The 17,187-nt window shown below is 52.7% G+C and overlaps 1 protein-coding gene across 2 annotated transcripts in view; it reads right to left on the bottom strand.

The window, feature by feature from the left end:
• Positions 1-17,187, bottom strand: part of LOC146394436 (acetylserotonin O-methyltransferase-like) — a 35,540-nt gene that overhangs the window by 16,318 nt on the left and 2,035 nt on the right. Inside the window, exons 2-3 of one of the 2 annotated variants that reach the window (XM_085008492.1) lie at positions 5,317-5,491; positions 3,102-3,231 (exon numbers count right to left, since the gene is read on the bottom strand). In XM_085008492.1, the coding sequence (XP_084864618.1) occupies positions 3,102-3,231; positions 5,317-5,332 (146 nt within the window). In that variant the 5' untranslated portion in view covers positions 5,333-5,491. Of the gene's footprint in view, positions 1-3,101; positions 3,417-5,316; positions 5,492-17,187 lie in introns of those variants that run through there. The other variant, XM_085008491.1, reaches the window with a different exon arrangement.

Below are 17,187 nucleotides of genomic sequence, written 5' to 3'. Positions count from 1 at the left end.
GGGTGTGTGTGTGTGTGTATATATATATGTGTGTGTGTGTATGTGTGTGTGTGTGTGTGTGTGTGTGTGTGTGTGTGTGTGTGTGTATATAAGGGTCACTTGGCTGTGGAGCAGAAATTGACAGAACATTATAAATCAACTATACTAAAAAATTCAAAATAATAAAGCTGAACATTTACTCATATAACTCATATACATGAAAGTCTGTGAATGAAAAACAAGTGTCACCCTCCATTGCTCCAAAACCAGGTTCCTTGTACACGTGGGACGAAGCGGTGATGTCCGTGGGGCAGACCCCAGAGGGGACCTACAGAGCCTCGGAGCCGACCTTTGTTGTCCACACACCGGGGACTGTGAGCCACAGGCTGCGTCCACGCCCTCCGTGCTGGCTCTGACCCTCCCAATTTCCGCTTTTAACTGGATGGATTCCAACATCGCAGACTCGAGGGATGTCTCGTTCAAAGCTAGATGGCCCTGCTGCTTGTAAAACCCACAGCTCAGAAAGCTGTAGCAGGAGTTCCTTGGGGGCACGGTGGGGTAAGGATCTGGCATTATCACTGCTGTGGCTCGGGTTCAATCTCTGACCTGGGAACTTCTGTATGCTGTGGGCTGAGCCAAAAAAGAAAGAGAGAAAGAGAGAAAGGAAGGAAGGAAGGAAGGAAGGAAGGAAGGAAGGAAGGAAGGAGGAAAGAAAGAAAGAAAGAAAAAGAAAGAAAGAGAAAGAAAGAAAGAAAGAAAGAAAGAAAGAAAGAAAGAAAGAAAGAAAGAAAAAGAAAGGAAGAAAAAGAAAGAAAGAAAGAAGGAAAGAAAGAAAGAAAGAAAGAAAGAAAGAAAGAAAGAAAGAAAGAAAGAAAGAAAGAAAGAAAGAAAGAAAGAAGCTGTAGGAGTTCCCATTGTGGCTCAGTGATAATGAACCTGCCTAGTATCCTCGAGGACGCATGTTCGATCCCTGGCCTCACTCAGTGGGTTAAGGACCTGGCGTTGCCATGAGCTGCAGTGTAGGTGGCAGATGCAGCTCAGACCTGGCGTTGCTGTGGCTCTGGTGCAGGCCTGCAGATGCTGCTCCGATTGGACCCACAGCCTGGAGATTTCCATATGCTGCAGGTGCGGCCCTAAAAAAAAAAAAAAAAAAAAAAAAAGATACAGCAGGTGGGACCCCGTTGCCATGTGGACAGAACCTGTCGGAGCTGAGCAGCTGTTCTAGTCTGGATGGGATGAGACCTCTGACGCCTTGGCCTCCTTCCAGAAAGCTTCAGCCTGGCCCTCACGCACTTTACACACCAGCTGGGGGTGGGGGTCCCCACTGAAACCCCACCCTGGGGTCCCCTGGAGACGCTCCGAACAGGTCAGGCGGGTGCCCCGTGCGCGCGTGTGGTTTGGAAGAGGAATGTGACGTCCAACGCGGAAGACGCGCAGAAGGGAGAGGAGCTGCCCCTTTTCCAAAACCTGCGGTGGGACGTGGGCCTGGGATTTTCACAGCGGAGCCACCGGGGCTGCACGCGGGGTTTAAGGCACAGACATGAAGAAGGAAGACAGAGCCGTGGTTCCCGACAGGGAGCGCTTCTGTCCTCCCGGGGGGCGCGCCTCATGGTCTGGGGACATCGTTGGGTGTCACAGTGGGAGAGGGGAGCTCCTGACGTCGGGGGGGGGGTGGAGACCAGGGACACCGCTCAACCCCCCACAGTGCACAGGACGCCCCCATCAGAGCCCCAGTGTCCGCAGGGCTGAGGGACCCTGGCCCGGCCCGAGAGAGCCTCTCCATCAACCATCTTCTATAATTCTATTATCTGTCACTTATCAGTTATCTACCCAACTGTCCTCACACCTACCTGTCGCCGACCTGTATCAATATCTATACATTGATATCAACATATCAATATCTATCACCCTCTGTCAATATCGATCAATACTGCCTGCCCATCGTCATCCAGCTCTCACACTGTCAGTCTTACCCGTCAGTCATCTATCAGTGTCTATCGTCTGTCATTATCCATCAGTCCCTGTCACTCTTAGGCATTTATTAATATCGTCTATTGATCCATCTGTCCCCTATCACCTATCTGCACCTCTTAATTTCACTTATTGTCTTCTATCGATGCCTACCTATAATGTCCGTGTCTACCCATCACCATCAAACCGTCAGTGGCATCTGCCCATCCTCTAGCCACCCCTCCGTACTAAGCCGTGTTTAGCAAACAGCATTCATCCATACCCTCCATGTACAGACCCGTCTATCATTTTTCCATTCATACCTGTCAATATCTATGGTCTTTTTTGGGTTTTTTTTTTTTTTTTGTCTTTTTAGGGCCGCCTCTACGGCATTTGGAAGTTCCCAGGCTAGGAGTCGAGTTAGAGCTCCAGGTCCCAGCCTACACCACAGCCACAGCCATGCAGGATCCTTAACCCACTGAGCAAAGGCAGGGATCGAACCTGCATCCTCATGGATGCTAGTCAGATTCATTTCCACCGAGCCACAACAGGAACGCCAATACCGGTGGTCTTTTATCAATATCTATCAATAACACCTATTTATCTCAATCATCATCAAACTATCAATACTACCTATCAATCATCAATCAATATCTACAATGTATCTATTGATCGCTCTCAAACACAGTGATTCCCAAGGCCAAGTGATTTTGGCCCCAGGAGACAGTGGCAGTGTCTGGGGACATTTCTGGTTGTCACAGCTACAGGGGAGGGGACACCCCTGGCAGGTGGTGGGTGGAAAGCAGGCTCGAGCCCCACAGTGCACAGGCCACCCCATCAGGGACCCAGCCCCGTGTCAGCAGGGTGGGGCTGAGGAGTGGGGTGAGATGCAGTCACCTAAGAGCAGGGCTGCCCACCCCCGGGCCCCCCTTCCCTGCTCTGTGGGGTGAAACCCACACTCCCCTGGAGACTCCTGAAGCGCCAGGATTTTCGTCATGATCTCACTAGGTTAATCCCGTCGGGTCACCACCAGCTGATGGCAGACACGAGCTCTGGGGTTCCTTACGGGGGAATCGGCATTTCCCTGTCCCGGACACCCCGAAACCAGCCCCCAGCCCCCCGCCCCCCGCCGAAGCCCCGGGCCTCAGGGCCGCCCTCCACGCCCCACCCACCTCACGGCCTCGGCCAGGTGGGCCCAGCACAGGTAGGTGGTCCTGGCCACGTAGAGCAGCATGTGCTGCTGGGACGTGGGGCTGGTCCTGGCCAGGTAGGCGCTGGCCAGCTCGGTGTTGGCGTAGACAGCTGCGAACGAGCAGAACATTGTCCAGTAAGTGAGACGACAGGGACGTCAGCCTTCACGTACAGCGACAGCAACGTCGTGACTGACACGCGGCCCGTCTCCTCTGGGTTCCTGGAAATCCCGGCAGCTGGACCCACGTCCTGAAGGGGCGGGGCAGCCGGTGCACCTGCCGGTTCAGCTTCGGCAAATCCCACTGGACGAGGATGGTCCAAGGATGTCTAAGGCACAACCGCTTTTAAAATAGACACGTGGGGGAGCTCCTGTTGTGGCTGAGCAGGTGAAAAACCCAACGACTGTCCATGAGGATGCGGGTTTGATCCCTGGCCTCGCTCAGTGGGTTAAGGATCCGGCATTGCTGTGAGCTGCGGTGTAGGTCACACATGCAGCTTGGATCTGGCATTGCTGTGGCTGTGGTGTAGACCGGCAGCTGTAGCTCCGATTCAGCCCCGAGCCTGGGAATCTTCATATGCCGTGCGTGTGGCCCTAAAAGGAGAAAAAATGAAAAAAGAAAATTAACCCATGCCCACTCTTTGCACCCCAGAAATCCACTGGGTGGGCACACAAGTCCTTGCCACAAAAACCCCACCCTCCCCCTGCTGCCACCCACTCCCGTCCTGTCCAGTTTCCACTCTTTGCAATTTCACGGAGGGACAAAATTCTAAAACACAGTCTGAATGACTGACAGAGGGTTGACAGTTTTGAATTTTTTCAAAGGAAGAAATAAGACCTACTGTCGCCGTATTCCACAAGAGCAAAGGAGTTTCAACAGCACAGTGAAGAATACAACCTGGGCATAAACGGCAACCCTCCAATCAATTCAACTTGATAAAAAATTATTTCCTTGTGGTTTTTTTTTTCTTTTTCAGCTTCACCCATGGCATATGGAAGCTCCTGGGGCAGGTACCAATTTCAAACTGCAGCTGTGACCTATGCCACAGCTGTGGCAATGCCAGGTCCTTAACCCCTGTGCCACAGCGGGAACCCCCCTTGTGATTTTTTTTTTCTCCCCACCCCCACATTTTTGTCTCGTTCCTCATTTGTTTCATCAGGCTGTGCACATCAGCCAAAGGAAACCTATCAATCAGGAGTCGGCAAAGGACAGCCTGAATTTGTTGTCTGGCTTTGGCCCTCTGCCTGTTTTTGTCAATAAAGTTTTATTGGAACGCTGGCCCCCACCTGTTTCTGTCAATAATTTTTATTTTTTTATTTTTTTTAGACCCACACCTACAGCATATGGAAGTTCCCAGGCTAAGTGTCACATCAGAGCTGCAGCTGCAGGCCTATACCACAGCCACAGCAATGCCAGATCTGAGCCAGATCTGCAGCCTACACTGCAGCTTTCAGCAATGCTGGACCCCTAACCCACTGAAGGAGTCCAGGGATCAAAACCATGACTTCATGGATACCAGTCGGGTTTGTTACTGCTGAGACACAACAGGAACTCCTGTCAGTAAAGTTATACTGGAACCCAGGCCCACCACCTGTTTTTGTCAATAAAGCTTTATTGGAACCCTGGCCCACCACCTGTTCTTGTCAATAAAGCTTTATTGGAACCCTGGCCCACCACCTGTTCTTGTCAATAAAGCTTTATTGGAACCCTGGCCCACCACCTGTTTTTGTCAATAAAGTTTTATTGGAACCCTGGCCCACCACCTGTTTTTGTCAATAAAGCTTTATTGGAACTCAGCCCCACCCATTTGTTTGTGCTCATGCTCCAAAGGCAGAAATGAGTGGCAGACATAGAGACAACAAGCCTTGCCTGCACAGCTTAGATACTCTCTGGACCCTTCCAGGAAAAAAATGTGCTGAGGGTGCACATTCAAAAGGCAGCCTTCAAAATAATAAGGATGCTAGGAGCTCCCCTTGTGGCTCAGCAGGTTAAGGACCTGACATTGTCTCTGCGAGCATGTTTGTTCAATCCCTGGCCTCACTCAGCGGGTTAAGGATCCAGCATTGCTGTGGCTGTGGTGTAGGCCGTCAGCTGCAGCTCCGATTTGACCCTTAGCCTGGGAACCTCGATATGCCACAGGTGCAGCCCTAAAAAGACAACAAAAGCAAAAATCAAAGCAGATACCAAGGACACTTACATTCTCCTCTCCTCATTTCCACGTGAAGCAGCTTCAGGAGCACACAGGCATCCAGCAGTTGCTCCGTCCCCCGGCAGCTGATGCCCAGATGTGCGGCCACTGCGGCCGAGCCCAGGGGCCCCGGGGCCTCGGCCAGAAGGTCAAACACGCCCAGCTCACAGGCGGCGAAGAGAACCTGGGGGCAGCGGCAGAAACCAAAGGCGGCTTTATTCTCTGAAGAACCAGACTCGGGAACACACACCACGGGGGGTGGGGGGAGGAGGGCGGCCTTTGGAAACGGGGCAGGAAACTGGACGACAGGTCGTTAAAAAACAACAACTCAGCATCAGATGACCACCCCAGCGTGCAGAAATTCCACACGGGGTGGGGACCCAGAAGAACTGAAAGTGGGGACAGAGAGCCGCCCCCGCGTGTTCACCATGCACCAGGGCCGAAAGGGCGGCACCGCCTGGGTGTCTGCTGACGGCTGAACCAAATGCTGCCTACAGGATTCCGACTCAGAAAGCGGGGGGGGTTCTGACCCGGATCGAGTGGGGACGAACCTTGATGCTCAGAGAAGCCAGACCCGAAAGGACACGACAGGTGGTCTTTGAAGAGTCTGGTTCACAGGAGGTAGGAGGGTGGGGGCTGGGGGCTGGGAGAGGGGACGTCAGGGGTTCACGGGACTCAGTTTCCCTTTGGGACAACGAGCAGGTCTAAGATGGACATGGGGACGGTCACCCAACCCTGGGAACGGACTTAATGCCGATGAGCTGTGCGCTTCAAATGGTTCAGATGGTCAATTCCATTTTATTATTTTTATTACTATTACGGCCCTACCTGTGGCATATGGAGGTTCCCAGGCTAGGGATCAAATGGCAGCTGCAGTGCCAGCCTACACCACAGCCACAGTAACACAGGACCCGAGCCACGTCTGCGACCTACACCACAGCTCATGGTAACGTTGGAGCCTTGACCCACTGAGCAAGGCTGGAGATCAAATCTGCATCCTCACAAACACTATGTTAGGTTCTTAGCCTGCTGAGCCTGAAGGGGAACTCCTCAATTTTATACGATGTATATTTTACCACAATATACAAATGTTTTGGCCTCACGCGCCACTGGCATGCAGAAGTTCCCAGGCCAGGGATCCAACCCTTGCCACACCAGTGACCTGAGCCCCAGCAGGGACAATGCCAGATCCTCAACCTGCTGCACCCCGGGGAACTCCAAAAATTTCTGTTTTTATTTTAGGGCCGCACCTGCAGCATATGGAAGTTCCCCCACGAGGGGTCAAACTAGAGCTGCAGCTGCCAGCCTGCACCACAGCCACAGCCACGTCTGCCACCTACACCACAAGCTCTTGGCAACACCGTATCCTTAACCCACTGAGCGAGGCCCGGGATCGAACCCGAGTCCTCATGGCTACTAGTTGTGTTTGTTTTTGCTCTGCCACAACCGGAACTTCCTCCCCAATTATTTTTTAATACATTTTTTAATGTTTTAATTGGATACTTCTCCCTGTTATTTTTCAGGGCTGACCCATTTTCCCGCTTCTCCTGGACTGGATGGATTGGTCCCACGGTGGGGGGTGTAGGCCAGGGCCTGGTGGGCGCTGGCCCCATCGATGCAGGGTCCAGAGGGGTCCTTCTCAGGCTGGCCAGCGGGGAGGAGCCAAGCTGGGGAGACGGGGCATGTCCCATGTCGGCGGCTCCCGCCTGCCCTCGGCATCAGCTGGTTCGCTGGACCAGCCTCAGCAGCAACGGGCTGCGAAGCGGCCTGCAGGCACTGAACCAGCAAGTCCCCAAAGGGGAAGCCACGTGAGGGGCACAGGCCACCTGGGAAGCCAGGCCAGTGACATCTCCCCATCCTCTGAGTCTCCCTAAGCACCGTGATGACCGGGGGCAGACACTCAGGGCACGGAGCGCCTTCTGCATTTTCATTCTGACCCCTGGGTCTGCCTCCTTCTGCTCTTCCACACAAGGAAATACATGCATTCCTTTTTTTTTTTTTCTTAAGGCATCAGTGGTTTTCCCTACCCGGTGTGTGTCTTGACATCAGTGGGTTATTTCCTGTTTCTCTGTGTGTGTGTAACGAACTGAAGGGGATGCCTCCAAATAATACCCAAGGGGTGCACAAAACAGATAAATCATCAGTGCATTTCCCCCCCACTCCCAGGGTCTTGGATGCCCGGCTGTTAGAGGAGGACCCCCAAAAGTCCCAGGGGGAGAGATGGCTTCTGGGGGCCAAGTGTTTCCCTAAGCACCTGTTGTGTGCTTAGGATTAGGGGTTTTTTTATGGGTGGGTTTTGTTTGTTTTTTTTTTTAGGGCGGCACCTGTAGCATATGGAGGTTCCCAGGCTAGGGGTCAAATCGGAGCTGCAGGTCTACACCACAACCACGCAACACCAGATCTGAGCCGCATCTGCCGCCGACACCACAGCTCAGAGCAACACTGGATCCCCAACCCACTCAGCGAGGCCAGGAATCAAACCCCCGTCCTCATGCATCTTCATTGGGTTCGTTACCACCGAGCCGCCAGGAACTCCCTAGGGTTGTTTGAACAGCATAAAAATGAGACCTTCCTCGATGTTGACCAGGAAACTGGGTGCTGCCCTTCCCGCTGACTGCACGGGAAAGACCACAAGATGCATGTGTCAGGAGGGCGGTATTCCCGCTGTGTGGACGCTTCATTCTGTCATTCAGGCTCTACTGACCTGTCCTCTTAAGGCAGCACCCTACCGACACGCCGGCTGGATGACTTTCCGGGGTGGGGCGTCCTGTGCACGTGGGAGTCTGGTCTCCACCCAGAAGACGGCAGGAGCGTCATGGTCCCCCCACCCCCTGCACAGTGGGGACAACCAAACCTGTCCTCAGACTTTGCCAAGCATCCTCTGAGGGTACCGTCCCTGCCTGAGACCCCCTGAACCACATTAACATTCCAGCCACGCTGATCTACAAAGGTTCTATTAACTCCAGTAATCCTGCTTAAGACGGTGTGCGTCCTGTTCTGTTGCAGTTGCAGAAACTCTTCTTCTAAGCATCGTATGAGCTTATCTGCAGAACAGAAACAGACTCACACTCTGAAAAACCCTCAGTTCCCCATGCTCATTCCACGGCGCTCTTACCCCTCATGCTGTGAAGCTTGTATTTCGTTTTATTCTAGGAAGAGTTCATGAGCCTTCTTTTAAGGCTGCTGGGGGGATAGGCTGGGGGTGTGGGATGGGCACATGCACGTTGAAATCCATGGAATGACTGGCCATCAGGGACCTGCTGTCTAGCCCAGGGAACTCTACCCAGTATTCTGTGCTCGCTGTGCAGGAAAAGATTCTGAATGAGACAGGCTGTGTGGACACGGGTCACGGAATCCCTTTGCGGTACAGCAGACAAGATCACAGCCTTGTACACCGACTCTACCTCCATAAAACTAAAAATTCGAGACTGCACCAGCTCTTTGGGAGGTCCTGTCGGTTGTTAGTCTGTGCAGGTTGCACAAAGTCGTCGTGTATGCAGGTCGCATTAAGCTGAATCCCATTACGATGGCGTCAGCTCTGGCAGGCACATCTGTTGAATGAAAGACGTCCTTAGTTTGGGTCTGGGGAGATGTGATCACGCTCATTCTTTGAAGCCTGCATTTCGTTTTATTTGAGTAAGATTGCCTTTACCCTCATTCTTTGAAGCTTGCATTAACTCTGGTCCTATTCGGGTTGTATTAAGCTTTATCCTATTAAGACAGAGTGAGCCTGGGTACTGAGGTTGTATTAACCGTTATTATATAAACTTGCAATTACTCTCGTTCTAGGGAGCTTGTCTTCTTAGGGCCGCACCTGTGGCATATGGACGTTCCCACGCTGGTTCCCAGAATAGGTCTTATTCTGCGAATGAGGTCATGATGGTTGCAGGCAATCTTACCCTGTGACGAAGGTTGAGCAGGAGTATGAAGGTTTTCCGAAGCCCATTCTATAAGGTCGTGTTAAGTTTTATCCTCTGAGTGTTGGATTAACGCCTGCCCTCTTAGGGTTGTATTAAGTTTTATCCTCTTAAGACGGTGTTAGCTTTTGCATGGAGCTTGTACGAACCCTTATTCTATAAAGCTGTAATTACTCTCATTCCACAGCACTGTTACCCCTCATGCTATGAAACTTGTATTTAGTTTTATTCTTAGGAAGAGTTCATTAACCTTCTTTTAAGGTTGCATTAAGTTTTATTATCTGAACATTGAATTAACGCTTGTTCCACTGGGATTTTATTAACTCTCTCCTATTAAAGTTGTGTTCAGTTTTATCCTATTGAGATGGGGTATTAGCTTTCGTATTGAGGTCGTATGAACTCTGATTCTATTAAGCTTGTCATCACTCCTGTTCTATTAAGATGTTATCAACGCTCATTCCATTAAGGCTGTATTGGTTTTTACATTATGAAGATTGCATTAACTCTTGTTCTAGAAAGTTGTATTCAGTGGTCTTCTATGAAGATGTATTCAATTTTTTTTCTTTTTAGGGCCACACCTGCAGCATATGGAAGTTCCCAGGCTAGGGGTTAAAACAAAGCTGCACCTGCCAGCCTACGCCACAGTCACAACCATGCCAGATCCGAGCCACATCTGCAATCTACACCACCGTTCCTGGCAACGCCAGATCCTTAACCCACTGATCAAGGCCAGGAATCAAACCCACATCCTCATGGATACTAGTCGGGTTTGTGACCGCTGAACCACGACGGGCACTCCCTAGGACAGGATTCGTTGTTCTTCTGCCAACGGTGTGCTGAGCCCGGGTCTGTGACATCTGCAGGATGCCTTGCGCTGGGAGGACGGCTGAGGGCCTGAGTGAAGGCTGCATTCACTCTTGGTGTGTGAAGGTTTTAACAAACCCTTATTCTATAAGGTGCTATTAAGTTTTATGTTCTGAACGTTGGATTCACTCCTGTTCCACGGGGATTTTGTGAACTCTTGTCCGATCAGGTCACATTAAGTTTTATGCTCAGACGGTGCCAGCTTTTGTCTTGAGCGTGTGCACTCTCAGAGCATAACCTCATCCTTCCTCTTACCCTTTGGAGACGTTACCCCTCACGCTGGGACGCTTGTTTTTCGCTCTATGCTCATAAGATCCCGGGAACGTGCGTTCCTTTAAGGCTGTGTTGCCTTTTACGCTCGGAAGGTTGAATCCAATCCTGTGCTATTGGCATTTTATCGCCGCTCTCCTTCGACTGAGGTTGTGGCACATTTTATTCTGCCAGGATCGTGTTTGCTTTCGTGCTGAGGTTGTGTTAACTCTCATTAGAGTAAGCTTGCCATCCTCTTTGCCGCATGAAGATGTTGTTAAGACTCACGCTGTGAGGCTTGCGTTAAGTTGCACCCTCTGAGCCGGTGCTGGCTCTGGTGTTTTGAGGGAGCACGTGCGGCGAGGACATGGCAGTTGCCGTTGCTCGTTCTTCTAGGAAGAGTCTCAACTCCCATTCGTTTTCGGTTGTATTAACGTTTACGCTCTGCGGCAACCGCTGTTCTGATGAGGTTTTTTATTCACTCTCTTCTTCCATTAAGGTTGCATTAAGTTCTAGCCTAATAACAGAAGCGTCGCTTTTGTACGGAGGTTGTACTCACGCTTATTTCATCAAATCCATCATCACTCTTTTTCTATGGAGCTGTTAACTCCTCCTGTTAAGGTTATATTAAGTTTTACCCTATCAAGACAGCAATAGCTTTTGTATCAAGGTTGTGTTAACTTTTTTTTTCCTGGCTCACCCATGGCAGGCGGACGTTCCTGGGCCAGGGATCGAACCCGTGCCACAGCCATGACCACGCTGGGTCCTTAACCCCCTGTGCCGCCAGGGAGCTCCCTGACTCATCATACTGAAGTTGGCATCACTCTGGCTGGATGGAGATAGTATGAACTGATGCCCTATTCAGGTGGCACTGAGTTCTATTTTGGGAACTTGGCATCTGCTCTCCTTCTGTACCTGGTGACAGTAAATGGCCTGAAATCCCATGTACCAAAGGGACTTTCCTCCCAAGACGCGGGGAGGCCGGGTCTTCTCCACGTGGCAGCTCAGCTGGCACAGCCTTCAGGAACCCAGTCCTTCAAGAGCCGCCCAGCCTCAGCCTCCAGCGAGCAAGCCTTGCTCCACCGGCCTCCGAACACCTGTGCGCACCGCGAGGTCCAGCATCTGAACCCCAGTGAGACGACGGACGGGGTCCCCACCCGGCAGGTGCGCGAGCAGCCACAGACCTCACCCGGCTCCGGCCCCCGCCCTGCGTGGACGCAGCTCGCCGAGATCCAGCTCTAACTCAGGGCTGCTTCTGAACCGAAGCAAAACTCAAGCCTCACAACCGTCACCTTAACCCCGTGAGACTCAATGATTCAGGGGTTTTCGGAAGAGGCGCAGCGTGAGAAAACCACCACTTCTCTCTGGCTCCAGAACATTCTCATCCCACCCCCACCCCCGCCCGCCCCACAGGAGGCCCCGCCCCTATGAGCCGTCACGCCCCCTCCCCTCCGCAGCCCCACGACCCCTCTGCCCCCACCTCCCATCTGTGGACGGGCTCCTTCTGGCCGCGTCCTGTGAAAGGAAGGGCACAGACTGTGCCCTGTTCTGTGTGTGGTCTCACTGCCTTAATACTTATTCAGGCACAAGAGCGGATCTGCTCCACTGATGCACCTCTGACAGACCTTCCAAACCTGCCTCCATTTGTTTTCTCTGTTTGTCTTTTTAGAGCTGCACCCCCGGCATATGGAGGTTCTCAGGTGAGGAATCGAGTCAGAGCTACACCTGCCGGTCTCCATCATGGCCACAGCCACACCAGGTCTGAGCTGCATCTGCAACCTACACCACAGCTCATGGCCACGCCGGATCCTTAACCCACGGAGTGAGGCCAGGGATCGAACCCACAACCTCAAGGATACCAGTCGAGTTCTTAACCTGCTGAGCCACAACGGGGACTCCCTTGATTGTAGGTGCACCCCCTTGCTTTGAGGGTGTAGCATCGAACCCCCGGAGTCCTCTAGCCCCAGTGCTTTCCCGCTGTCCATACCTGGACTTCAACGACTGTGGTCTCCTCGACAACCTTCTCTCTCTGAGGCCGCACTTTCATGAGCATCCTTCTAAAACGGGGTCCAGGGTGTCCACAGATCTGCAGAACGGCCCTGGCCCCCAGCAGCCAAGCTTCTGCCCGCAGACCTGCCCACGGGTCCAGAACCTCTCACCCCGCCCCCTGCCCAGAGGAGACCCTATCCCCACTAAGCACCTGCCCCCCATCCATCTTCCAAGGTCCCCACAATGGGACCCAAACCCGTGAACATCCTGCCCCCCTCAGCCCCCTACCTGGGAGACCATGAAGCCGTTGGAATATTCCTTCAGGAGACGGTAGGCCTGATCATGCGGGGAACCCATTTCCCCTGTGGGCTGGCCCAGCTCGGGGGACCCCAGCGGTTCTGGCCTCGGGGATCACCGTGTGTGCGGGAACTGGGGGGACGGCCAGAAGCTCTTTGCTGAAGACCCAGGAGGGAGCCAAGATGAATCACTCTGGAAAATCCCATCAGCCGGATTAAGGGGATGAGAACGTTTATGGTGGGGGGGGACCTGGGTTTCTGCTCCTTCCTGTGTGCACAGCCCTCAAGTAGCCCCCGCCCCCGACACCATCAGCGGTGGGGCTGATCCCACAGCAACATGCACACCCATCACTAGCAAGGGTGACCCACGTGATGGATTAGCTGAGGCCGAGCTTTTCAGGTGGGGAGGGAGGGGGCGTGTTCCTGTACCGGGGCGGCTGCAGGAGAGCACCACTGCCAGGAGAGTACCCCAAATTATCCCACATCCACCCCCATCCCCGTCCTGGGGACCCGACATCTGAGGTCAAGGGGTCCCAGGGCTACGCTCCCTCCAGAGGCTCCAGGGCAGGGTCCTGCCTGCCTCTGCCCTGGGCTGGTAGCCGCCTCCCTCCTTCTCTGCCTCTGTCTTCCCGTGGCTTCTCCTGTGTGTCTGGGTCTCCTCTTCTGTCTCTTGGGAGGACACTGTCCTTGGATGGAGGGGCCCCTCTTCCAGGAGGACCTCCTCTCAGACCCCTAACTTCATCACCTCTGCAAAGACCCTTTGTCCAAAGGAGCTCCCATTCCTGGGGTCTGGGTATGCGCGCACAGGCGGGTTTGCGGGTACCGTATTCAACGCACTACACCAGCGTGATCTTTTATTTCTGCTGCTCTCATTTCGATCGCCCGTGGACCGTGGGCAGCCTGCTGATAGGGACAAGTGCCCGAGCCGGGGTCCTGCCGTGGCCCAGACCCGCAGAGAAGATGCGCCGATTTCTAGCCCTGATGGACACTCAGCTGTAGATGCTCGGGGCCCAGGTGGGGCTGCCGCTTCCCACCGCGGTGGCCTCTCACCTTCCCCCAGCCTGGGCTCCAGCAGGCAAGACGTCCCCATCAGCTGGCCAGGCTTGTCTGTGCCCTATTTCTGGGGACACCTGCTTGCTCAGGGGTGACAGGGAAGATCCAAGTGAAAGCTTCTTGCCCAGCTTTGCAGTCGGGCGGGCGAGGCGAGGGGGAGACACCCAGAGAGGTGCCCGCGAGGATGACGGGCAGAGCCTGGAGGGCAAGGTGATGGGGGACCCTTGGGCGGGACCAGCAAAGGACAGAGTGACTGGCCATCGAGCAGGGGGACTTGATTAAACCGATTAAACCACTACCACCCTGGCCTGATTCCTGCGGCAGCTCTGGGACCTGCAGGCGGGATCTTCATTAAGGCAATGAGCTCAGCCATGAAACTGGGTTCAGAAGGACCAGGACACCTGCAGAGACTGGACCTGAGAAACCCAGGTGAGTGCTGGGCTCACTCCTGCCGAAGAAGAAAGGAACTGGGGCCGTGACAGCCCGGAGCCACCTGCCATGCACAGCTGTCCCCTGGGACAGTGTCCTGGCCACAACAGTCCCGCTTCCCGCCAGGGGAAGGAAAGTGGCATTCAGACCAGAGGGCGTTCTCGGCCAGAAAAGAACGTCCATCAAAGAGAGCTCTTTAAAAACCAAGCCTGGGAGCTCCCTGGTGGCTCAGTGGGTTAAGGATCCAGTGTTGCCAGTGCTGGGCTGTGGGTTCGAGCCCTGGCCTGGGGACTTCTATTCGGGCAAACATGTTCTCAAACTGGATGGTGGTGATTGTGGCACAACCCTGCACACATAAGAAAGACCACCCAGTGTGCTCGTCCAGAGGGTGGAAATTACGGCATGGGGATTGTTTCTCTTTAAGACTTTGTTAAGAATAGCCTTAGGCTCGCAGCAAAATTTAAAGGGAGAATACAGAGACCTATCACAGGTTCCCTGCCTCATACATGCACTGCCTCCCCAGGAAGGCTGCGCTGTCTAGTCTAGTCGAGTCCATTCCATTCCATTCTGTTGTTTCCTTAGTCGGGCTGCACCTGCGGCACATGGAGGTTCCCAGGCTAGGGGTCGAAGCAGAGCTGCAGCTGCCGACTACACCACAGCCACAGCAGCGCGGGTCTGAGCTACATGTTCACCCTACACCACAGCTGACAGCAATGCTGGATACTTAGCCCACGGAGCGAGACCAGGGATCGAACCCGCATCTTCCCAGACACAAGGTCAGGGTCTTAACCCCCGACCCACAGTGGGAACTCCAAAGCTATTTTTAAAGAAAAAAAGCACATGAGTAGAGATTGTGGGTTTGGCTCCTGGCCTCCCCCTTAAAGCCTCCCGTGCCACGCAGGGAGTGATACAAATTATCTGCTTTCCCAGTTATGTGTATACGAGACTATAGTCTATTAAGGGTGCAGCAGCACTATGTCTCAAAGCAACAGTGCACGGAGCTTCAGGAAACACTTTATCACTGGAGAACAGACTGCGGGTTGCCAAGGCGGCGGCGGGAGGGAGGGAGGGAGGGAATGGGAGCTTGGTGTCGCTGATGCAAACTAATAGGTAGAGGCTGGATAAACAGTCAGGTCCTACTGTACAGCACAGGGGACTCCACGCAGTCTCCTGGGAGAGACCCTACCAGAAAAGAATCTGAAAAAGTGTATGTACTCTTCTTCACAGTCTATGTACATAGAGCCTACATACTATTTCAGATTTTATATATACCTATACCTATAGAGATACGTCTATATTACGTGTCTACAGACATGTTTACATTATGTGTGTGTGTACATGTGTATACATTATATGTAGGCATATATGATGTATACATATGTATATATTATATGCATATATCTATCTAAATATTTAAACATTGTGTGCATATATCTACACATGTATGCATTGTGTGCATGTATCTACCTACACATGTATGCATTGTGTGCATGTATCTACCTACACATGTATGCATTGTGTGCATGTATCTACCTACACATGTATGCATTGTGTGCATATATCTACCTGCACATGTATGCATTGTGTGCATGTATCTATCTACATATGTATGCATTATATACAGGAATACATAACCTGAATCACTTGACCGGACAGCAGAAATTAACAGAACGTTGCAAATCAACTTTTTAAAAGGGGGGAGAAAAGCAAACACTTGCTCCCTAAAGCAATGCTCGCCATCCTCTGAGGCGTCCACAAATTGTAGCAGGAACAGCAAAAATCACCCAGACCATAACCAATATAATAACAATTCAAAAGCTTCAACTCTAGTGAGAATCACCCAAATGTGACACAGAGACATGACAGGAGCAAACGCGGCTGGAGAAACGCCGCCAATAGACTTGCCCTATGCCAGGGGACCCCAAACCTTGGATTTTTGTGAAACACATGCCATAGGCAAAGGGCCAGCTGGGGACGCGTAGTAAGGCAGCTCCCGCCCAGGCATGGAAACCCAGGGAGAAGCAAAGCAAGAAAGCAGGCTTGGCAGAGCCACGCCAGGCTGGACGCAGACGCACGGCCAGCTGTCCCTGGCATCCCCCGCCTCTGCCTCCCGGAGCCCCCACGCCCATCACACATACAGGGAGACAACGGGACCCCAACTGCTCCCCCCTGCTGCCAAGTTCCAGGGGCTGGGAAACAGTGTTGGCTGTGTTCCTTACAAACAACCCTTCGTGTTTAAAAAAAACTCTAACATCAGGCGATCCTGTCGTGGCTCCGTGCTTAACGAATCCGACGAGGAACCATGAGGTTGTGGGTTCGATCCCTGGCCTCGCTCAGCGGGTGAAGGATCCGGCATTGCCATGAGCGGTGGTGTAGGTCGCAGACACAGCTGGGATCTGGCGTTGTGTGGCTGTGGTGTCGGCTGGCAGCTGTAGCTCTGACTCGACCCCTAGCCTGAGAACCTCCGCATGCCGCGGGTGCGGCCCTAGAACAGACCAAAAAAAAAAAAAACATCTGTAACATCAACGTAAGCACAACCGTGTAAGGTCTCCGAAGATGAAGCCTTTCAGGATGGAGGGTAACGTGAGAAAAAGAATGCACGTATATATGTATGACTGGACCACGGCTGTATGGACAAGTGGACACAGCGCGGTAAATGAATTATAATAAAAAGTTAATAAAAACCCCCACAAAAGACAACAAGGAAAAACTGACACAGGGAGCTTGTTCGCAAAACAGACGCAAAGATTTTGACACCAACCATACGGTTCCCAAGGGGAGGAGAAGGATGCCCTGGGAGCTGGGGACCGACACATGCACACGACTCTATGCACACGGGGTGGGTAACAAGGACCCACCATACAGCCCAGGGAATGCCACTCGATGCTGTGTGAGAACCTGTCGGCAGAACGCACCTGAAAAGCAACGGATACGAGTCTGCCTAGAACTGAGCCACCTCGCTGCCCCTGGAGACTAACACAGCACCGTAAGGCAACTCGCCCCCAATAAACTTCTGAAAGCTGGGGTTTCCTTTGCGGCTCAGCGGTTAATGAACCCAACTAGGATCCATGAGGATGCAGGTT

Source organism: Sus scrofa, chromosome X, assembly GCF_054392235.1.
Source record: "Sus scrofa isolate SSC_HxYL_T2T_F1_AM1 chromosome X, Sscrofa_HxYL_maternal_Yorkshire_Landrace_v2.0, whole genome shotgun sequence".
In the NCBI taxonomy this organism is placed as follows: Eukaryota; Metazoa; Chordata; class Mammalia; order Artiodactyla; family Suidae; genus Sus; species Sus scrofa.
Note: the sequence above shows the minus strand (reverse complement) of the source record. Positions and strands in the feature narration are given on the sequence as shown.